Genomic DNA, 16,786 nt, shown 5'->3' on the forward strand with positions numbered 1-16,786 from the left:
TTTAAAGACACCTGCTACCTGGCATTAGGCTCTGTCCCACAAGTCATCCACCCTTCATGTACTGTCTTGGGTAAAGGCTCAGCTCAAAGGTAAGTGCAACATCTTAAAATGCCCTTCCGAGGAGAGGGCCCTGAAAAGAAAAGAGAAAGGGCGGGGGAAATAATACAAAATTCTGCAAGTGTGGGATCCAGGAGGCAGACTCTGAAAATACTGTGTCTTTGCTGATAAGATGTGTTAATTAGCAAAACTATCTTGTTAAAGGTTCATAATGATCTTAGAATACATCTGGATTTTAGAGCTATTAAGACAGAGAAAACGTCCATCTTAGGTTGGAGGACAGGTAACAGATTTTTAAGCAGAATCCTGAATTGTGACCATTTTGAGAGCAGAGAAGCTGACGTGGGACCCAGAAAACAGAGTCACCAAGAACTGCTTTATTTGAGCTGAACCCCGACTCTGCATGTGTAAGGTACTGCCTGTCGCCTGGGGGATGTGGGTTTGTGCGGATGAATCTGTAGGAACTGAAGCAGCCTCCGCAGAGTAAGGAGCCCACACATTTTATTACAGCCCCTGCTCCCCCAGCCCTGACAGTCCCCCATACCTCTGCCCTTGGATCATGGAGGAAAAAAAATAATCATTCGATTTTCTGGGCCACAGAATACAAGTTGGGTCTAGATTGTACAAGGGGCTTACACACTGAGGCAAGAAAGCGTGCAAACAGGAGCAGGAATTCTCCACCCTCTGGGTGAGCCAGTGCTGGAGACATGGCAGGTGGGCCCAAGTTGCCCTCCTGGAGTCCACACTGGCTTATGTCTCTGGCTTTTATTAACCGTGTCCAACTCCACCGTCCATCTTCTCCTGGGAGGGAGAAGGGTATCTTTGAGTGTCTATGGCATCAGTGATTCTCCCCCGAGCTGGTTTTTCTTTCCTATTAAGATTTCACAACAGGCCGGGGAGCAGGCCTAGAGGAGGACCAGCAGAAGCACGAGTGTCTGAGGACGACGTAATACTGACTTCTCCTTTTTGGTAACAGTTGGTGAAACCTACGCCCCTCTCTCCTGAGATATGGGGAGGCACGGGGGGGAGGCAGCGGAGGAGCTGTGGGTGGGACACTGTACCGTGTGACATCACGATCATGCAGCCGGTGCCTGGCAGGACAGAGGTGTGAGGACGAGCGCTCGGGGCTCCGGGCTCACCCGGGGGGAGGCAGGCAGTCCCAGGTCAGTGCCCGGCCACAGGAGGGACACCTCTGTCCGGCTCTCGCAGAGCCATCCCCTGGGGCGTGCCGTCTCGGCTCCGGCCTTAGCCTTCGTCCTCCCTCAGCTCAGTGGGCAGGAACTTATACTGCTGTTGGCGGATCTGGGCCAGTTTTTTCCTGGCTTCTTCTAGTTCTCGCTCTTTCTTTAGCATTTCCTCCTGGGCGGCGATGATCTGGAAGGAAAGCAACAAGCTGGGTGTATCTGAAACTGTCTAGGAAACTGCTCTCCCCTCCCCGGCAAGCCTCACGGGCTCCCACAGCCTCCGCTACAGTGAGCCACAGCCGTGTCCTGGGACAAAATATTCTTACCTCTGGGGACCAGCCTCTGGGCCATGGTTTGCTTTTGAGACCAATGACCCCGTTGATCCAAGAAAATAAGCTGACCTCTGGCCACCGACTTAATAGCAAGTATCTACTGCATCACTACAGTGCACCAGGCTTGGGTGTAAGCACTCCACAGGGAGGGTCCCACCATCGTCACGGCAACACTGTGAAGCACGTCCTATTCAATGTCCCATTTCTCTAGTGAGAGAGCTGAAGCTCAGAGATGTGGGTCCCCTTCCCTGAAGTGCCCCAGCTAAAGGAGCAGGGCCTGGCTCAAGTGTGCCTGAGGCTAAAGCTGGAGTTCTTAACTACTCAATGGCTTTCATATGTCTATTTTCTGCTTCTGTGGTGTGATCTGAGGAATATGAGTTCATAGGTATTGTGTGAAAAGAATAAAAGTTTGTGTTCAGGAAAGCCAAGCAGATTTCTCTCCCATTGGCCTTCTCAGAATCTTTGCTAGAGTAACGAGCATCATTATACCTGAGGCTGGAGTACAGTGTTTCCCAGACCTGTTTGATCAGAGACTCTGCTTTGTGGAACTTGTCATGGAACTAGTCTATCAAGAAAGCAATTCTGGTAAAAACGCATCCAGTGTTATTTCCAAACACAGGGAGTGGTTCAGGAAGAGCTGAGAAAGTCATGGGAATGACTGACTTCAGCAATGGGGTCTCAGTGCTCCTGGAGGAAAACCCGTCTCGTAAAAAGGATTTATATTAACACACCCTAAACTGCAAGCCTGGTTTCCTGACCTTTTTTTCCCACTACCATGCACAAGAATGCAGATCTGCATAAGTCAGAATCCCACCTACTCCTGTAAAAGTTCTGGGAAGACGGTCACCATTCATTCTTTCTCTAGGGTCAAAAGTCTGTAGTGAGTAGCAGCCCCAAATGCATCATTTTATTTAAATGATAATACTGCTGTCCTCCCATCCTCTTTTCTCCCTTTTCTATAGTAGAATCCCTGATTTTTAGGTAGACACACTGCTACTCAGAAAAGAATACTACATTTTCCTGCATCTTTTGCAGCTAGGCTGGCCATGTGACTAAGTGTTGACCAATGACATGTGAGAGGAAGTGATGTAGGCAACTTCAGAGTCATGCCTGCCCTAACTTTCCGTCTCCCTGCTGGCTGGAAACCTGGGGTGGTTATCAAGCCATCTTAGACCAAGTGGCCAAGGCAACATCTCAGGAATGTAAGGCAGATGGAGTCTGGGTCTCAGACACAAAGGAACCATCACACCATCCGTAGACTTCTTACACCCAAGACTGTTTCACGAGGGAGAAATAAACTTCCAGCTTGTTTAAGCCACTGTTAGTTTGTGTCTCTGTTATAACACATTGCTCATCTTGGGAGTAAACAGTGTCTGGATTGGATCACAAACCTGAGCAATGCCCCCTACAAACTTTGTTTTCACTACAACATCGTCATCATCAGCTTTGCCAAATGCTGCCTTCTGGGCGGCACGAACGAGATTGTCTGAGGCTCTTTTTACAGCATTTCCTGCTGCCTGGAGAGGGAACAAAATAAACATTAGATCATTAGAAACAGCCACTTGGATTCAGCAAGAACAGACATGAAGGTACAGTTCATGAGACTATGCATTAATTTGCCATCCAATTATACATAACACAATTTCTCTCTAGTTATCATCTACTTGTCTGTCCATCCATCCATCCATCCATCCACTGATTCTACCAACACTGGAACCTGCCTAACCATAGCTCATTCACAGATTAATAAGATACTTTTCCCGGCTCCCAAGGAACACACATTTTTGAGGGGAATTATAATTATGTAAATACAAGATTGCAGCAATATGATACATGTGTTAACAGAAGCATGCTCAGGGGCTGCCTCTTTGTTTAGAAAACCATCCCCACCCCCAACCATATCCAACTGAGGCATACCTGAGGACTTGGCTCAGAGATCACTTTTTCTGTCTGCCCTGATCTTAGCCACACCCTCCCAAGGGCTTCTGGAAAGCTCCGTGCTGGCTTCTTTGCAGCCCTTATCACACATGTGGTTGCTTCTCTCCCTCCTGGACAGTGAGGAACTTGAAGGCAGGGGCTGTGGCTTGAATCTCCACACCCCCAGCACCTGGCACAGTGGCTACTCAGGCCTGGAGCTCACTGGCTGCCTTCTGAGGGAATGAAGGGCTCTGAAAGCCTTTGCGTGGGAGGAGTGGGAGCCCCACAGCAACCAAGGCCTTTACAGATGTACTTCAGAGTCCCAGCGGGGCTTTCTGTCGCGAGTATGGGCTGAATGCTACAGACAGGTAAAGAAGAACCTGTCAATGAGTGGTTTAGATCTTCAGTAAGGGGGACAGCCCCCATGGGCTTACTCTTAATGCCCCAAAAACATGGCCCAGGGGACTTGACCTCTGCCCCCTGAGGTTTGGAATTTCTTTCAACTGGTGTTCAAGGCTTCATTAAACCTCCTGTAGTCCTTGCCCAGCCCCCTTGGGGTCCAGGACTTGTTCTTGGGGGTTAGCCATCAGAAAGTTGAGTGCTTTTCTCGTTCAAAGTTAGCTGGCTCATCTGGTTGGTGACCTAAAGTGACCAATGGGGACCATGAGGGCTTGCACAAGAAGGGAGGGGGAAGCCAATTAGGATCTGACAAGCAGTCATCAAATGCTTATTCTCAAAACAGCTTTATGAGGTCAGAAGTCATTAGTCCACTTTCCTCTGGAGAGAGAGAAGTTGAGTAACTCATCTAAGATCCTGCAGCTGGTCAGTAATAGAGCTGTGATTTGAACATAGGTCTGCATAGCTGCAGAGAACCTCTGGGTCACCGAAAGGGATTCAGATACGACACTGCTACATCCGGTTAAATTAGTCACGATGATAAGAATGATGCTGGGTTGTACCTGTGTAAACACTTAGGACTTACAAAAGCACTTTCACACTTCCTGACCCTCGTAAGAGCCAGGTGCAGGTACCTCTACTCCCATTTTACAGATGAGACAACTAAGGCCTGAAAGGTTTGGAACCATTTGTGTAAGACCATGTACTTAATCCATGGCAGAGGCTGGACTTGAATCCAGGTCTCTCTTAACTCGAGATGTTTTCCAAAGAAGTGTCCCCAGAACCCACGAATCATGCATTCACAGACATGCAGCTCCCCATTTCCCCTCTGGGTTTATGCCAGCAGGAAAATGAAGGTGAGGGAGGGGTGTCAGGGAGAGACTGACACACGAGGACCCAACAATGGTGAGGCACTTTAGAACTTAGAAAATACAATGAGTCCTGAGTGTCGATGGAATTGTTCAAATATTTCTGCCATTTATGATTTTATTCATGTCTGACATAAACATTTTTAGCAACATAAACAATTTACATCACAACGTTTATAATAATGAACCTCTAGAAAATCAGAAATAAAAACATCCAACGTCTATAGAGAAATTCTGGCATCATCAGCTGACACAATATCATGCAATCATTAAAAATGAGACTCATGAAGAATGAACCAGTGAGCCCTACATAGAGCCATTGTGAAGCCTTCTCTTCAAGGAAAAAAAGAAGTCTGATAAAATGTTGAGCAAAAAAATGCAGAATGTCTCCCGTGATGATGACAACTAGACAAAAGTATTCTGAGAAACGGGAAGAGAAAAAAACATCTGACGTGTGAAGATGTTGAGGCTACGTGATCTTTTTTTGTTCTGACATTTCCTTTGTCGTGTTTAAAATACTTTTATAATTAAAACAATCAGGAAAACTTAGATGCACTGGGCAGGACTCAAATGTCACCTTCGTAAGTGTGTTCTCGGGGCTCTGGGAAACCTTAGCAACATCTCATAAATTCCTCCATCCTTTTGCTCCTTTCTTTAGCAAACACTGAACAAGAGCCGTCTTAGGCGTGAGAGACTCAGAGATAAAGATCTGTGCCTAAGAAGCTCACTGCCTTGTCAAAGGCAGACAGGAAGATAAACGTAGGGGTACCAGGTGACAAGAAGTGTAAGTGGTCTGGCCAGAGGCTCTGGCAGGGCAGAAGAGGGACTGACTGGGAGTCAGGGAGGGCTTCCCAGAAGAGGTGGCTTTGGTGATGTGTCACAAAGGACAAGTAGGAGTTCAGCAAGGTTGGGCTGGTGGGGAGGAGGGCCCTAAGGCATGAGACCAGAAGGCACATATGGAGAACATCACTTTGGTGGGGCAGCAGGTGTGGGATGCACGGCCACACGAGGTGGAAAATGAGAAACGTGGGACAGAGTTTGCGGATGGAAGGCCTGGTGGGTCATGCCAAGGAAGTGAGACCGCCCCCTGCGGCGACACTTACCCGCTCCAACAGGAGTACTTTCCCACCAGCATCAGTGACCATTACCTGTAGCCGCCTCATGGCCTCTGAATCCTGATCGGCCTTCACCTTGCAGGCCACGAGCAGCTGAGCCGTGGAAGCAGCGACCTGCTTGGCGGACGAGATGAGCTTCTCCTCGCTGGCGTGCCCCTGGACGGAGGCATTGGCCGCCTCGCAGAGACTGCTGGTCGCAGCTGCCACCATCCGGGCCTGGGGACAGTCAACAGAGAAGTGACCCGAGGCCCACACCTCCCTCAGGGGATGCACAAAGCCAATGGGGAAGAAGGAGCGGGCGACTCACGGCAGAAATCAGGCCCTGGGACCACTGTCCGTCGTCCGCGGCGTTGGCGGGAATGGAGCCCACCTAGAGTGGAGATGAGAAACCGGCAGTGAGAGCGGGAGGGCGCAGGGCGACCCGCAGCCCTCAGACCCTCCCCTGGCCTGGAACTAGAGAGAAAAGCATCTCATCACATACACGGGGCCACCTCGGGACTCCCGCCTACCCTTCCCACGTGGGCCGTCCCAAGGCTGCGCATCCTGGCTGGTTTCATCGGGGCCACAAGGAGGCAGCCTTGGAGGCAACAGCCTCAATTTAGCTGCCAGGCACCAAGCTTCTGGGAAGGGTGCCTTCACTTCACTCAAGGGCCAAGGGAAACTTCAGTCTCTCCTGATTATGGACCCTGAAAGCCACACTGTGATTCTTCTGGCAGATGATGTTAGAAAGAGGGACGCACACAACTGAGTGCAGATCCTTATCTTAAGGAAACACAGACCATTTTGTCAGGTGCAGGGAAAGCAGTCAGAGGCTGGAAGTAAGGCGATCTTCACTTCTATCTAGAAATTATGCCAACAAGTGTAACATTTTCTGACCAGATGCAGTGGGAGCAGCTTTGAGAGGAAATGCTTTTATACTTGTGGGAGGGGCCTGGAGAGGTAAGGTTTAAGTATTTTAATGTGAATAAGAAATCGGGGCTCCCTGTCAGCAATGACAGGTACCACATCGGGGCTTGCTGACCGTCAGGTAAGGCCCCACGGTCCTGCATATAATCATAGTTCACCAAGTCCAGCTGAACCTCCTTTACCAACTCCTTAAATGCTTGAACATGTAAGTTCCTTAGAGGACAGGGGCTTGGCCATCTTCAAGTTTGATTTTCTAGTATCTAGCAATGTGTCCACGTAGATGGCTCTTTATCAGTGTTGAAATAAATGGAAATTTTAGGTAAGATGTGCCTCTCCAGGATTCATTTTTGGTCTTTACATAATGATCAGTCACCAAGTCCTTGGTGAGTGAGGTCGGCACTCTGCTAGGTCTACAGGGGATAAATGAGACGCATGGAAGGACAGATTCATGCCAGTTGGGCACGATATTGGATAATGTATTATATGATGGTTTATAAAGAGGAGCCAATGTATGTAGGCTGGATCAGGACACGGCTAAGCTCACAAGAGACACAACTGTGGGAGGAAGACAGAGGGAAGGCCACTGGTTGGCCATAACTCTTGTCTGTATTACACGTTCTTAGGTCAACACACCATCACATCTGTCATCTGCACACCGACAGCAAAGGTCTTTTAATATCAAACAGAAGTGACTGACAGTTATGGCGACATTTCCCAAGCCTGCAGGATTGCTGTGGTGCCTGTGTGACCGAGAAGCTTCTCTGCAAGATGTACAGATGGGGTGGGTCCACGGTGTACGGGAGACACAGGACACACGGAGAACTTTAAACTGGAAGACCTTCCCGTATGCAGGATTAGTCAAATGTACTATAAATCCTTTGGATCACTGAAAAAGAACTACGCTTTCACGCTAATGCAGATGGAATGGGGGACTGGAGATGAAGCAGACCCAAGAAATCTCAGCTTCAAAACCAGACCGGCCTTTTGACCAGAGGAAAATGCTCACTGTAGACTTGGACAGCATTCAGCTAAACAGTGCTAGAAGAATGGATGGAGTCACTGGCATTGGAAATGGTATTAGAAAGCCCCCGACTACGGTGCTTATGAAGCCATCCACCAGGGAAACATGACAGTTTTTATCTTTAAATAGACTAAGGTACTGTAGGAAGCCAAATGTCTTGTTCAGGTCCTGACTGTTGTCTGGGGTGGGAACTTTCCCTAATAAGAATTAGATGAGAGGCCTGGAAGCCAAACCCTTCATTCTGTTTGTAATGTTTAAGCAAACAGGGTGTTTGGTTAGACGGACAGAGACGGGCAACTCAGGGAGGGAAGGCAGAGTCCTCGGTCCTCGGAAGCTCCGGCTGCATGAACCTTCCACCACTCGGCCAGCGAGGTTTACACACCTTTCCTTGGGCCACCAGCTCCCTCTGGGCTGCCGAGGCCGATTTGACCAGGGCGCTTGTGGCAGCAGCAATGGATTTAGCAGCTTCCAAGATCTGTTCTTCAAAATCCAGGGTCTCATCCGCTTGCTATAACCAAAAGAAAACCGCATCACACGCAATTCACATCCCCACAGGGCGCTTTCTGCCCAACCACTTCCTTCGTAGTCACCTGGCTCTTCGTTTGTGCACTGCTTTCTATTGACAAACCACACCCAGGGTTCCAGCTTAAGCTGGCAGGATGCCTCTCCCTCTGCTGCCTCCCCCAACCCCGACTCTCAAAGATAAAATCTCCCAGCACTGAGATTTCGTGCACATTTCAAATCAGGAAATTCTAAGACTCTTTTTCTAGCAGAATCTTTAAGGAGATGCAAGCTCATTGTGAATAAAATATATTCGAATGGTTCCATCAGCGTCAATACCCCAAATCAAAATAACCAATTATCAAAATCCAAAGAGTGGGTGGTGGTCACACTTTCCTGGAGCTTAAGGCTCAAAAAGATGGGTTGAAAAGAAGAAAGATAACTGTTAGCTGTGAAAAGCCTTATTTCTTTTGGGTGAACACAAAAGTAGGAAAAGTATTTGCATTTCTGTTGCTGAGCAGAGCACATGCCGACCACAGGTCATCAGCGGTGAGAAAGAAATTGAGGTGACTGGACATCAGGGTAGAGCTGCGTGGTCACCCGGAGACCCAGGCACAACCCAACCTGGGGAAGAACGCCGGCCCCCTCTGCTTGAAATTCACCACCACCCGGCCCCGTGCTGCTCAACACCCGCAAAGTTGAAGAGAAGCTTTCGGGAAGTGGGGCAAGTGTAAAGACCTTGGTCCCCGGCAGGGTGGGGCGGAGCACCACCATACGGGGTGGTCAGACTAGGTGACCTCCAAGGCCCCCTCCAGCAATCATGTTCTGTGAATCTAAGTCAACATGGTTAACTTCCCTTTCCATCACAGGAGGTTAAAGATGCAGCTGGTGCCTCTCAGGCACTGAGAGACGACAGCCAGGTATAACGCTGCTTTTCTTTGTGTGTGAGTGCTAAAATGCACGTAACACGAAACTCACCCTTTGAACCAATCTTAAGTGTAAGACTCAGTGGCAGTAAGTTGGTTCCCAATGTTATACAATATTGATACGTTTTTAAGAGTGGCCACTATGTGCTAGGTATTTTGTCGGGCACTTTATGTTCATTAACTTGTTTAATTCTCACCCCAAAAAAGGGGGAAAAAATCTCATACTGTCCTCATCTTTATCCTTATATTTAGAATGAGGAAAGTCAGGCTGAGGGAGGTGGGGTCCTGGGCCAAGGTCACGCGACAGCAGGAAGCGTCTAGATGAGATCTAAATGTAACCCCTCTGCCTCCACAAGTCTGTGCCTTTCCTAGATGAGGCCACCACTTCGGGCACTGGTGAGAAATGACTTGTCAGAGGCTCAATGTCAGCTCACTAATGGTCCCATGTGGACACAAGGGCACAGTGCTTCCCCCGTGCCCTGTTCTTTACGGCTCTCTCATAGTTCAACATGTGGCCACTCTCATTTTTGTTTTTATAACCTGGATTATCATAAAAACATTTCCGTGCACATCGAGTGGGTCTGAAGGATGACGGCAGCATCTCAGAAGCTCTGAGACAGAAGCAGCATACTCTTTCTTATTTCTGACGCAGTCCTGCTCTAGGAGCATTCGGGACAGAAATGGATTCAGTGCCAGTAGATTAAGCTTGGACTCCTTGCTATGGGGTGGGGAAGCCTGAGGTCATGGTGGAAGATGAAATCTATTTATTGAAACCCCAAAACAACTCATTGTAAGACACTCTGGCATAAAAGGTACCACTATACCAAGGCCACAAAGAAATGACACTGGGCTCCGATAGGTATATTCAATGACCTTGAATTAAGAGCTTTTCTGGAAATCCGTTCTGCAAAAGAAAGCCAAGGCTATCACAGATTAAGGCACTGGGGAAATCATAGGATTCTTCCGTCCAAAGGGAGCCCCTCCTCAGTTTGCAGACGAGGAAGAGGAGGCCCCCAGTGGGTCCCGACGTCTCCCAGGTCCTGGCCTCAGCTACGCTATGGGTTCCAACACTGAGTCTGCTTCCACAGCTGATTTCTCATTTCCCAAATTTTAAGCTGCACAAAAATGGAATTTCCTTAAAATTAAGTGCTCATTCTGAGCATGGATAGAGCTGATAGAATTCTCTCATTAGAACCGATTTAAAAGGCCTCTCCCATGTCTTTCACTACCCTTGTTTTTGTTTTTTCTTTCTCAAACTCATGCTTAAAATAGACACTCAACTTGGAAATATTTTTGACACCCACAGATTTTTCTTGCAATGGCAATTGCTGTAATGCCCTTTGATAAATTTTTATTTTCCTTTCCATAATATCTCTAGGCTTTAAAATGGACATGAGAATGCCTTATCTCTAGGAGACATTTGCTCTCACTAAAATGTACCGGAGAGTTTCCCAAGAAAAGGCTTAGTAAAGCTGGCTGTGATGGCAACCGGGATGGGGGGCAAACAGTTAGATGTTGCAGTTTGGGCAGAGTTCCAAGATGAAATCTGCCTTCTGTCTGCTGGATTGGTATCCAGATTTATCATCAAGGCTAAAAGCCCACTCTCCCTCTCCTGCTGAAATTAGACACAAACGCTTGATGCTTCCTCATATCATACAACTTGTAGCCTAAGAGAAAACCAGATCTCTCCAAGCCAAGGGGACTTGGTGAAAAGCCACAGCACCCTAGTTCTGTGTTCCCATTGGCTTCGGCTCCCACCAGGATACAGGATGGAATCTGGGGGAGCGGTAGGAGGGCGGCAAGAAAAGGGAGGATGTATGCTTAGCCACGTTGCAAACAAGGAGAGACAAGGAATTGGCTTGGTCTTTAAAGGACTTCCCTAAATAAGGACCACAATGAAAAAGCAGGGTGTGTTAATGGGACAAGGCCCACTGGGGCTGAGAGACTGAGCAGAGGAATGGTAACTTGGAGCTGCAGCAAGGCGACCCTGGGGAAGAACCTGGAGACCCAGGGCACCAGAACGAAAGGAAATGCTTTCACTCAACAGGCTTATTAACGACAGCCCTTGCTCTGTTCCCGGGAGCTGGCTGAAGATGCAGGAGGTAAGGGCCACTCTGGGGGACACGCTAGCCTGGACTAAGGGAAACAGACACCAGTTAGCATAACTGTGCAGCCTGTGATCTCCTCCAGGGCACAGACTGTGTTCATCTAATGTATGTCTCTCAAGCACAAAATGAGGCAGAGAAACCCCTGTGATAAAGGTTTGCTGACAGAATGTATCTATTTAAGACAAGCCTCCAAGTTCCAGAGTTCAGCCAGAGGACAACGTACAAGGTAAGAGAAGGGGAAATGCATGGGGTGAGTGTCCACATCAATTAACTTTCCATTCCTGAGTCCTGGGGATAAATGGACGCACACATCCAAGCACGGGCTCCTGCTCTGTTGAGGCTGTGGGTTGTTAATTGCACGCTCTGCCCGTATCCCTCAAGTGGCACTCGTGGTCCAGGACACTGAGTCAGGCACAGACAGATGCAAAACACTGCAGCATTTTACTAAGAGGCTCTCTTAGCAAACTAATGTCATAGGTGTGCAAACTAAGAGCCCAGTCTGCTTGGTGAGGGCGTTGGCTGCAGCCTCTGAGTGCTGCATCCACGTTCTCATCCTTTGTACACTGCTCCTTCCCTGTTATTCTCCACTTGAAAAGGTTACTGGCTGTGTCGCCCACAGCTCTTAGCAACTGTTTTTCCTGGACTGTCCAGCAGACTCTATCTAGTTGTGGCTTCTCGGCAGCTTTGACAGATGTCTAAGCACCCTTCTGCTGATACTTCTCCTGTTTGCTGAACTTCTCCAGAGCTCCTCTCTGAACAAGTCAGAGGGCTGGTGAGATCCCTTGTGGGAAAGGCCGCACTGTGGGCTGGGTCCTTTGCTGCCTGCTTCCCACGCTCGGAGCGGGGAGCGGTTGAGATTCCTGCTCTGCTGACAGGTTTTGAGTTTCAGGAGCTGGAGGTGCCACTGGAGCAGGAGAGGGGAAAGGAGGGTGGAGAGGGGGACAGAAAAGGGGAAGCTTGTCCTCATTTTTATTTTTCCTTTTGGCCTCCCAGGGATTCTGAGAACATAATCATTATGGCAGTTTGTTCATTTTCTGAGCCTACCCTCCCTCTCACCTATCCGAGAGGGCTGTTGTAAATACATCATTAACATACACAGGGCATAACTGACTCACAGTAAATGCTCAGCAAGCATTCACAATTGATTTCACTATTCTTTCTATCCCTACATGTATCTTTTGTGGTTTTAAAAACCACTTTTCTGGTTTTGAGTGAAGCTAGTCTGATTCTCAGCTGAACCCTGTGATCCACTCTTAGTTCTAAAAAAAGGTCTAGCTTGCATTTCTGATTAGAACCCACAGGATAAATAGAAAACCCAAACCAAAGAGAAATGGAGTGTCAAGGGTCCGCGCTGCTTCCCGCGTTTCCCTCGACACCCACGCCGGAGATGGACAATTGGGTTTCAGTCTCTGCGCTGCCCTTTCTGGTCATGTGACTTTGGACTTTGGGGAATTAGCTGCCCTTCTGCAGGTAGCAAACGTTTCCTGTTTGTATCTTGAACCGCAAACTCAACCCTCCTGGTCCTTTGGCCCCGCCATGTCACAGTTCCAGGTGAAGCCTCTTCTAATGATGATTCCTTTTCGTCTTCCTCCCTCTCTTTCGGCTTCCAACCTGTTGGATCTTCACCAGCCTCCCCCAGGCCCATCCTTCTGGAGAGGTCCTGGGTATGCTCCTGGCAGAGGGAAGATGCTGCCATCCGTGGTCCTCTTTCTTGCCCTCTTCTTTGTGAATTACATCCCTGCAACCCTGCAGCTCCTTCCCCTGATGCACTTGACGGCGATGGGCCAAAGCCACCCACAGGAGATGGCCAAAGGGTCACTGCCCTGATTTTCACCTCCCTCCCTGAAAACCTCCTTTGAGACACCGTCCTGCTGAGAGCTGACAGGCACAATGGTCGATTTTCTCACAACTGGCTCCAGAAACCTGATCACAGCTCATGGCCCCGTCTTTCCAGTTAGGAACCATGCTTTGTTCTGTGTCAGAGAGCCTTGTAAAATGCTTGCAATTAAAAACAAAGTCACATCACATCAGAAACTTCAAAGAACTCAAGTAACGTGACTGAAGCACGTTCCTGACAGTTAGAAGCCCCAGTGGACCAGGCAGCCTCGAGTCTCCTTTTTCAGCAGCAAGTCTGGCTGCCACCAGTTTACGTCTGACATGACTTGAGAGGTGCCCAGGGGGAACCTGAGCCGGTACCCAAAGACCCAAACAGGAGGAGAGCCACCTCAGCTTCTCTTCCAGAGGACCCGGGGTGGGTTAGCTTCAGGATCACCACGCTGACTAGTTGTAATAGAAGGGAAGCCTCTTCAAACCACTGGAACTGCCAAGAGACCAGGCCCGGTCAGCTGGCCTGGTCCCAAAGGAAACTCCAGGGAAACAGTCAACAGAGCGGGTGACAGAGAGAAAGTGCTGCCAAATGGTTAGGCCAGCAACCTGGGGAGGGACCAGCCTCTGCATCCAGTGCGGAGTAACCACACGTTTACGCAGCGCCAGATGGAGAAGGTCTGAGCTTGCGTGATTAGTACCTTGGGAGTGGTTCTCCCACAGGAGCCACCGCTTTATTTTTAATGAAATTATTTATTTAACTTTAAATGAATTTTTTGAATGAAATACCACAAGAATGATCTTTTAATTGCCATTTTTGTTTGTTAGAGACATTCTTAAAGATGTGCCATACTCTCAAAAACAAATATAAAGGCACTTGAACGTCGATCTAGGAAGCATGGACAAAGAACAGATGAGAGTTCTTTCAGGCTGAATCAGATCAACTTGCTACATTGTAAGCTCCCGTGACATGAATCCTGTGTGTGTCTGAGGAGGGTCTGAGGGACCAACTGCTCTACCTGGTGGGGAATCACTTGGGAGCACGTGCCGGCCGAGAGCCTGACTCAGCTTCTCTCTCATTTCCTTCACGTCTCCGGGCCTGGAACCAGCCAGGCGCAGGTGAGCTCGGCGCACACAGCTCAGCCACGGAGACAGAGCTCTGTCTCCTCCCACAGCATCGGGCTGTCTTCTCCCACTCACCCAACTCGTCAGCAGAGCATGCTGGTCAGCGGCAAAATTACCAAAAGAAATAAAAAGATACGTCCATTTGAATGTATAGGCTTCAAATTCAGGTCCTTTAACCTGTGCTTTTTCGGTCCTCAGAATACCTTGCAGTCAATTTGTCATTCTGGTCAACCAGCTTCAAATGGACTTAAAACTGAGAACCACGCTCTCCAGCTGCGTGAAGGTGGTGTTCACGAAGGTGGTGCTGATGTTGGCAGCATCTTGAAAACCGTGTGCAAGAGCCCCCGCTGGTGTCCACCCACTGCTCTCTTCGCAGTGCAGAAGGATCCCAGGGACAGCCCCCCCACCCCGACTCTGGCGGCTGCGATTCCCACAGTGTATTCCCCTCCCCGGTGTCATCACTTCTCTGCTGCTGCTGTGACCTGTCGCTGGGCAGAGTCCCTGCGAGCCGCTTGGCAGTGGCTCCTAGACACACCCAGGGGAAGCGCTCCTGACCGCCGTCCCCACCACTGGCTCACGACCTGCGTGGGCACCGCTGACACACTCAGGAAAGTCCTTCAAAAGGGCACTTGCTCTTCTGCTCCAAAAAACTGAGCTATTAGCACAACAGCTCTCTTTCCAGAGAGCAGTGCTCACAGTCTTTTGTTGAGAGAGATCAGAATGAACTCACACATACTTCACAGGCTCGTCTATGAGGAGGAGGTCAAAGCCAACCAAAGAAGGCTGTCATGTGCCAGAAAAAAAATGTCTCATAATCCCCAACTTCCTGTTGCACCCAATTAGGCTATGGAATTACGTTCTGATTTTTGGCATATTCTAAATATTATCATCCTCTACTGACAAGGTAATCTATAACAGGAAACCCAACAGACAGAGTATAATCCACACTACGTTATCTTTATTAGATATATTTAGCCCTCCATGGTTTACATAAAGCCCAGTGACTCACCATCCACACTGTTGGTTTATATATTTTGTACTCTGAGTGTGAAGGAAAGTTACGGACAGTTGATTTGTGCCTGAGTTTTTGCAGAAAGCTTGATCGTGAAAATTACTAATTTCTAAATTGAAGATCCAGATAAAACTGAACTAAAATCAAATATAAATCAAGATGTATTTGGATGTTATAATCCTAACCTCGTATCACAAACATAGTTTTTTTCCACCAAGAGCGTCCCTTAAGGATTCGTCACTGCATGAAACTAGGCTGTACACAGTATCTCAAGCTCTTATGAAACATCAATAGTTATGATTTGCTTCTATAAAATGATCTAGCAGTGCAGATACAGGACTCAAACGCTCCAAGAAGAGATGGAATATCGCAGGATGAAATGTAATGAGTACTCCGTCTGCTAAGTCTACTTGTGATTTTCATATACTCTTTCCTGTGGTCTTACAAGCTATATTAGGAACCCCCGGAGACAGGGCAAGACACTGTAGGAATATGTTTGATATATAGTTGGATTAAATAACAACCTAATATATCAAACATATCACACAGAGGCCTGCAGAAGAGACATCCAGGTCTGACTGAGCTGAGAACAGGCACAGCCTTGCAGGCTGCGGGCGCCACAGCGGCACCTCCCTGGACCTGTCTGTGCGCACACGGTGTCTGCAGGTCTGGAAACGGCGCCACCGGGGAGACCGCAGGCACATGCACCAGAGCTCACCGACATCCTCACGTTGCCTTTGCACCATCTTCCCAAGCAAATGATGGATTCGACAGGGCCAGCTTGTTATTCGTGTCTGGGCAATGCCAGGCAAAAAGAAGCGCTCACATTTTAAGGGCCTGAGGTTGGAATATGCAAGAATTGTTTCCCTAAACCCCAGACCATTCTATCTTTAAAACAGGCAACCTGAGGCTGTGGTGAGCAAAACAATCTAAAAGAAAAACATTGCCCATCCCCAAAGCTATCCCTCAAAGCAGTGCAGACGCTTCCCAGTTATGGAAGCAAAGCATAGTCACTGGATAGTGGGTGCCTGTGGCTTTGTGTGCAGAGTTCCAGGGACAGAGATGTCATAGCAACTGCTTACTCGCAGTGTCCTGAGGATTTGTGATTGATCGATTGATTTTAGTTTTGTAAGCGGATGGGAAGAACCAGCACACTTCAAAAGACTGGTTGATTTTGGTGTCAGATTGGGATTTTTTTTTTTTTAAACGGGGGAAACATTCTTTCTTGAAGTCAAGGAAGATATTTTATTTCATGTAGCTATTACCGCAGAGCAGGTGGCACTCCCAGACAAGCACAAAAACTGTGGTTTGGGCTGATGGTTTCTTCAACACAGTTTTATAGATAGCACGACCCATGTGGCGGGAGTCCCTGTGATCGGGTGGAATAAGACGGACATCATTCTACAGCACGCTAGATGTCACCCGCACCCTTCCTAATACGAAGACAGGAGTGACCTCGCGTCAGGGCCCCCAAGCAAAGGACTCAAATCGAC

At 48.4% G+C, this 16,786-nt stretch overlaps 1 protein-coding gene across 6 annotated transcripts in view; it reads right to left on the reverse strand.

Annotated features, from left to right (window-relative positions):
- Positions 1 to 419: 419 nt before the first annotated feature.
- The window catches only part of TLN2 (talin 2), a 395,887-nt gene continuing 379,520 nt past the window's right edge, over positions 420 to 16,786 (reverse strand). For 5 of the 6 annotated variants that reach the window (XM_064485544.1, XM_064485540.1, XM_064485542.1 and 2 more), the window contains 5 exons: positions 8,180 to 8,305; positions 6,178 to 6,240; positions 5,859 to 6,086; positions 2,965 to 3,090; positions 420 to 1,431 (listed from right to left, as the gene is read on the reverse strand). In XM_064485544.1, coding sequence (XP_064341614.1) covers positions 1,303 to 1,431; positions 2,965 to 3,090; positions 5,859 to 6,086; positions 6,178 to 6,240; positions 8,180 to 8,305 — 672 coding nt within the window. In that variant the 3' untranslated portion in view covers positions 420 to 1,302. The remainder of the gene's footprint in view (positions 1,432 to 2,964; positions 3,091 to 5,858; positions 6,087 to 6,177; positions 6,241 to 8,179; positions 8,306 to 16,786) is intronic. The other variant, XM_031452945.2, reaches the window with a different exon arrangement.

This window comes from Camelus dromedarius, chromosome 5 (genome assembly GCF_036321535.1).
Source record: "Camelus dromedarius isolate mCamDro1 chromosome 5, mCamDro1.pat, whole genome shotgun sequence".
NCBI classification, from domain to species: Eukaryota; Metazoa; Chordata; class Mammalia; order Artiodactyla; family Camelidae; genus Camelus; species Camelus dromedarius.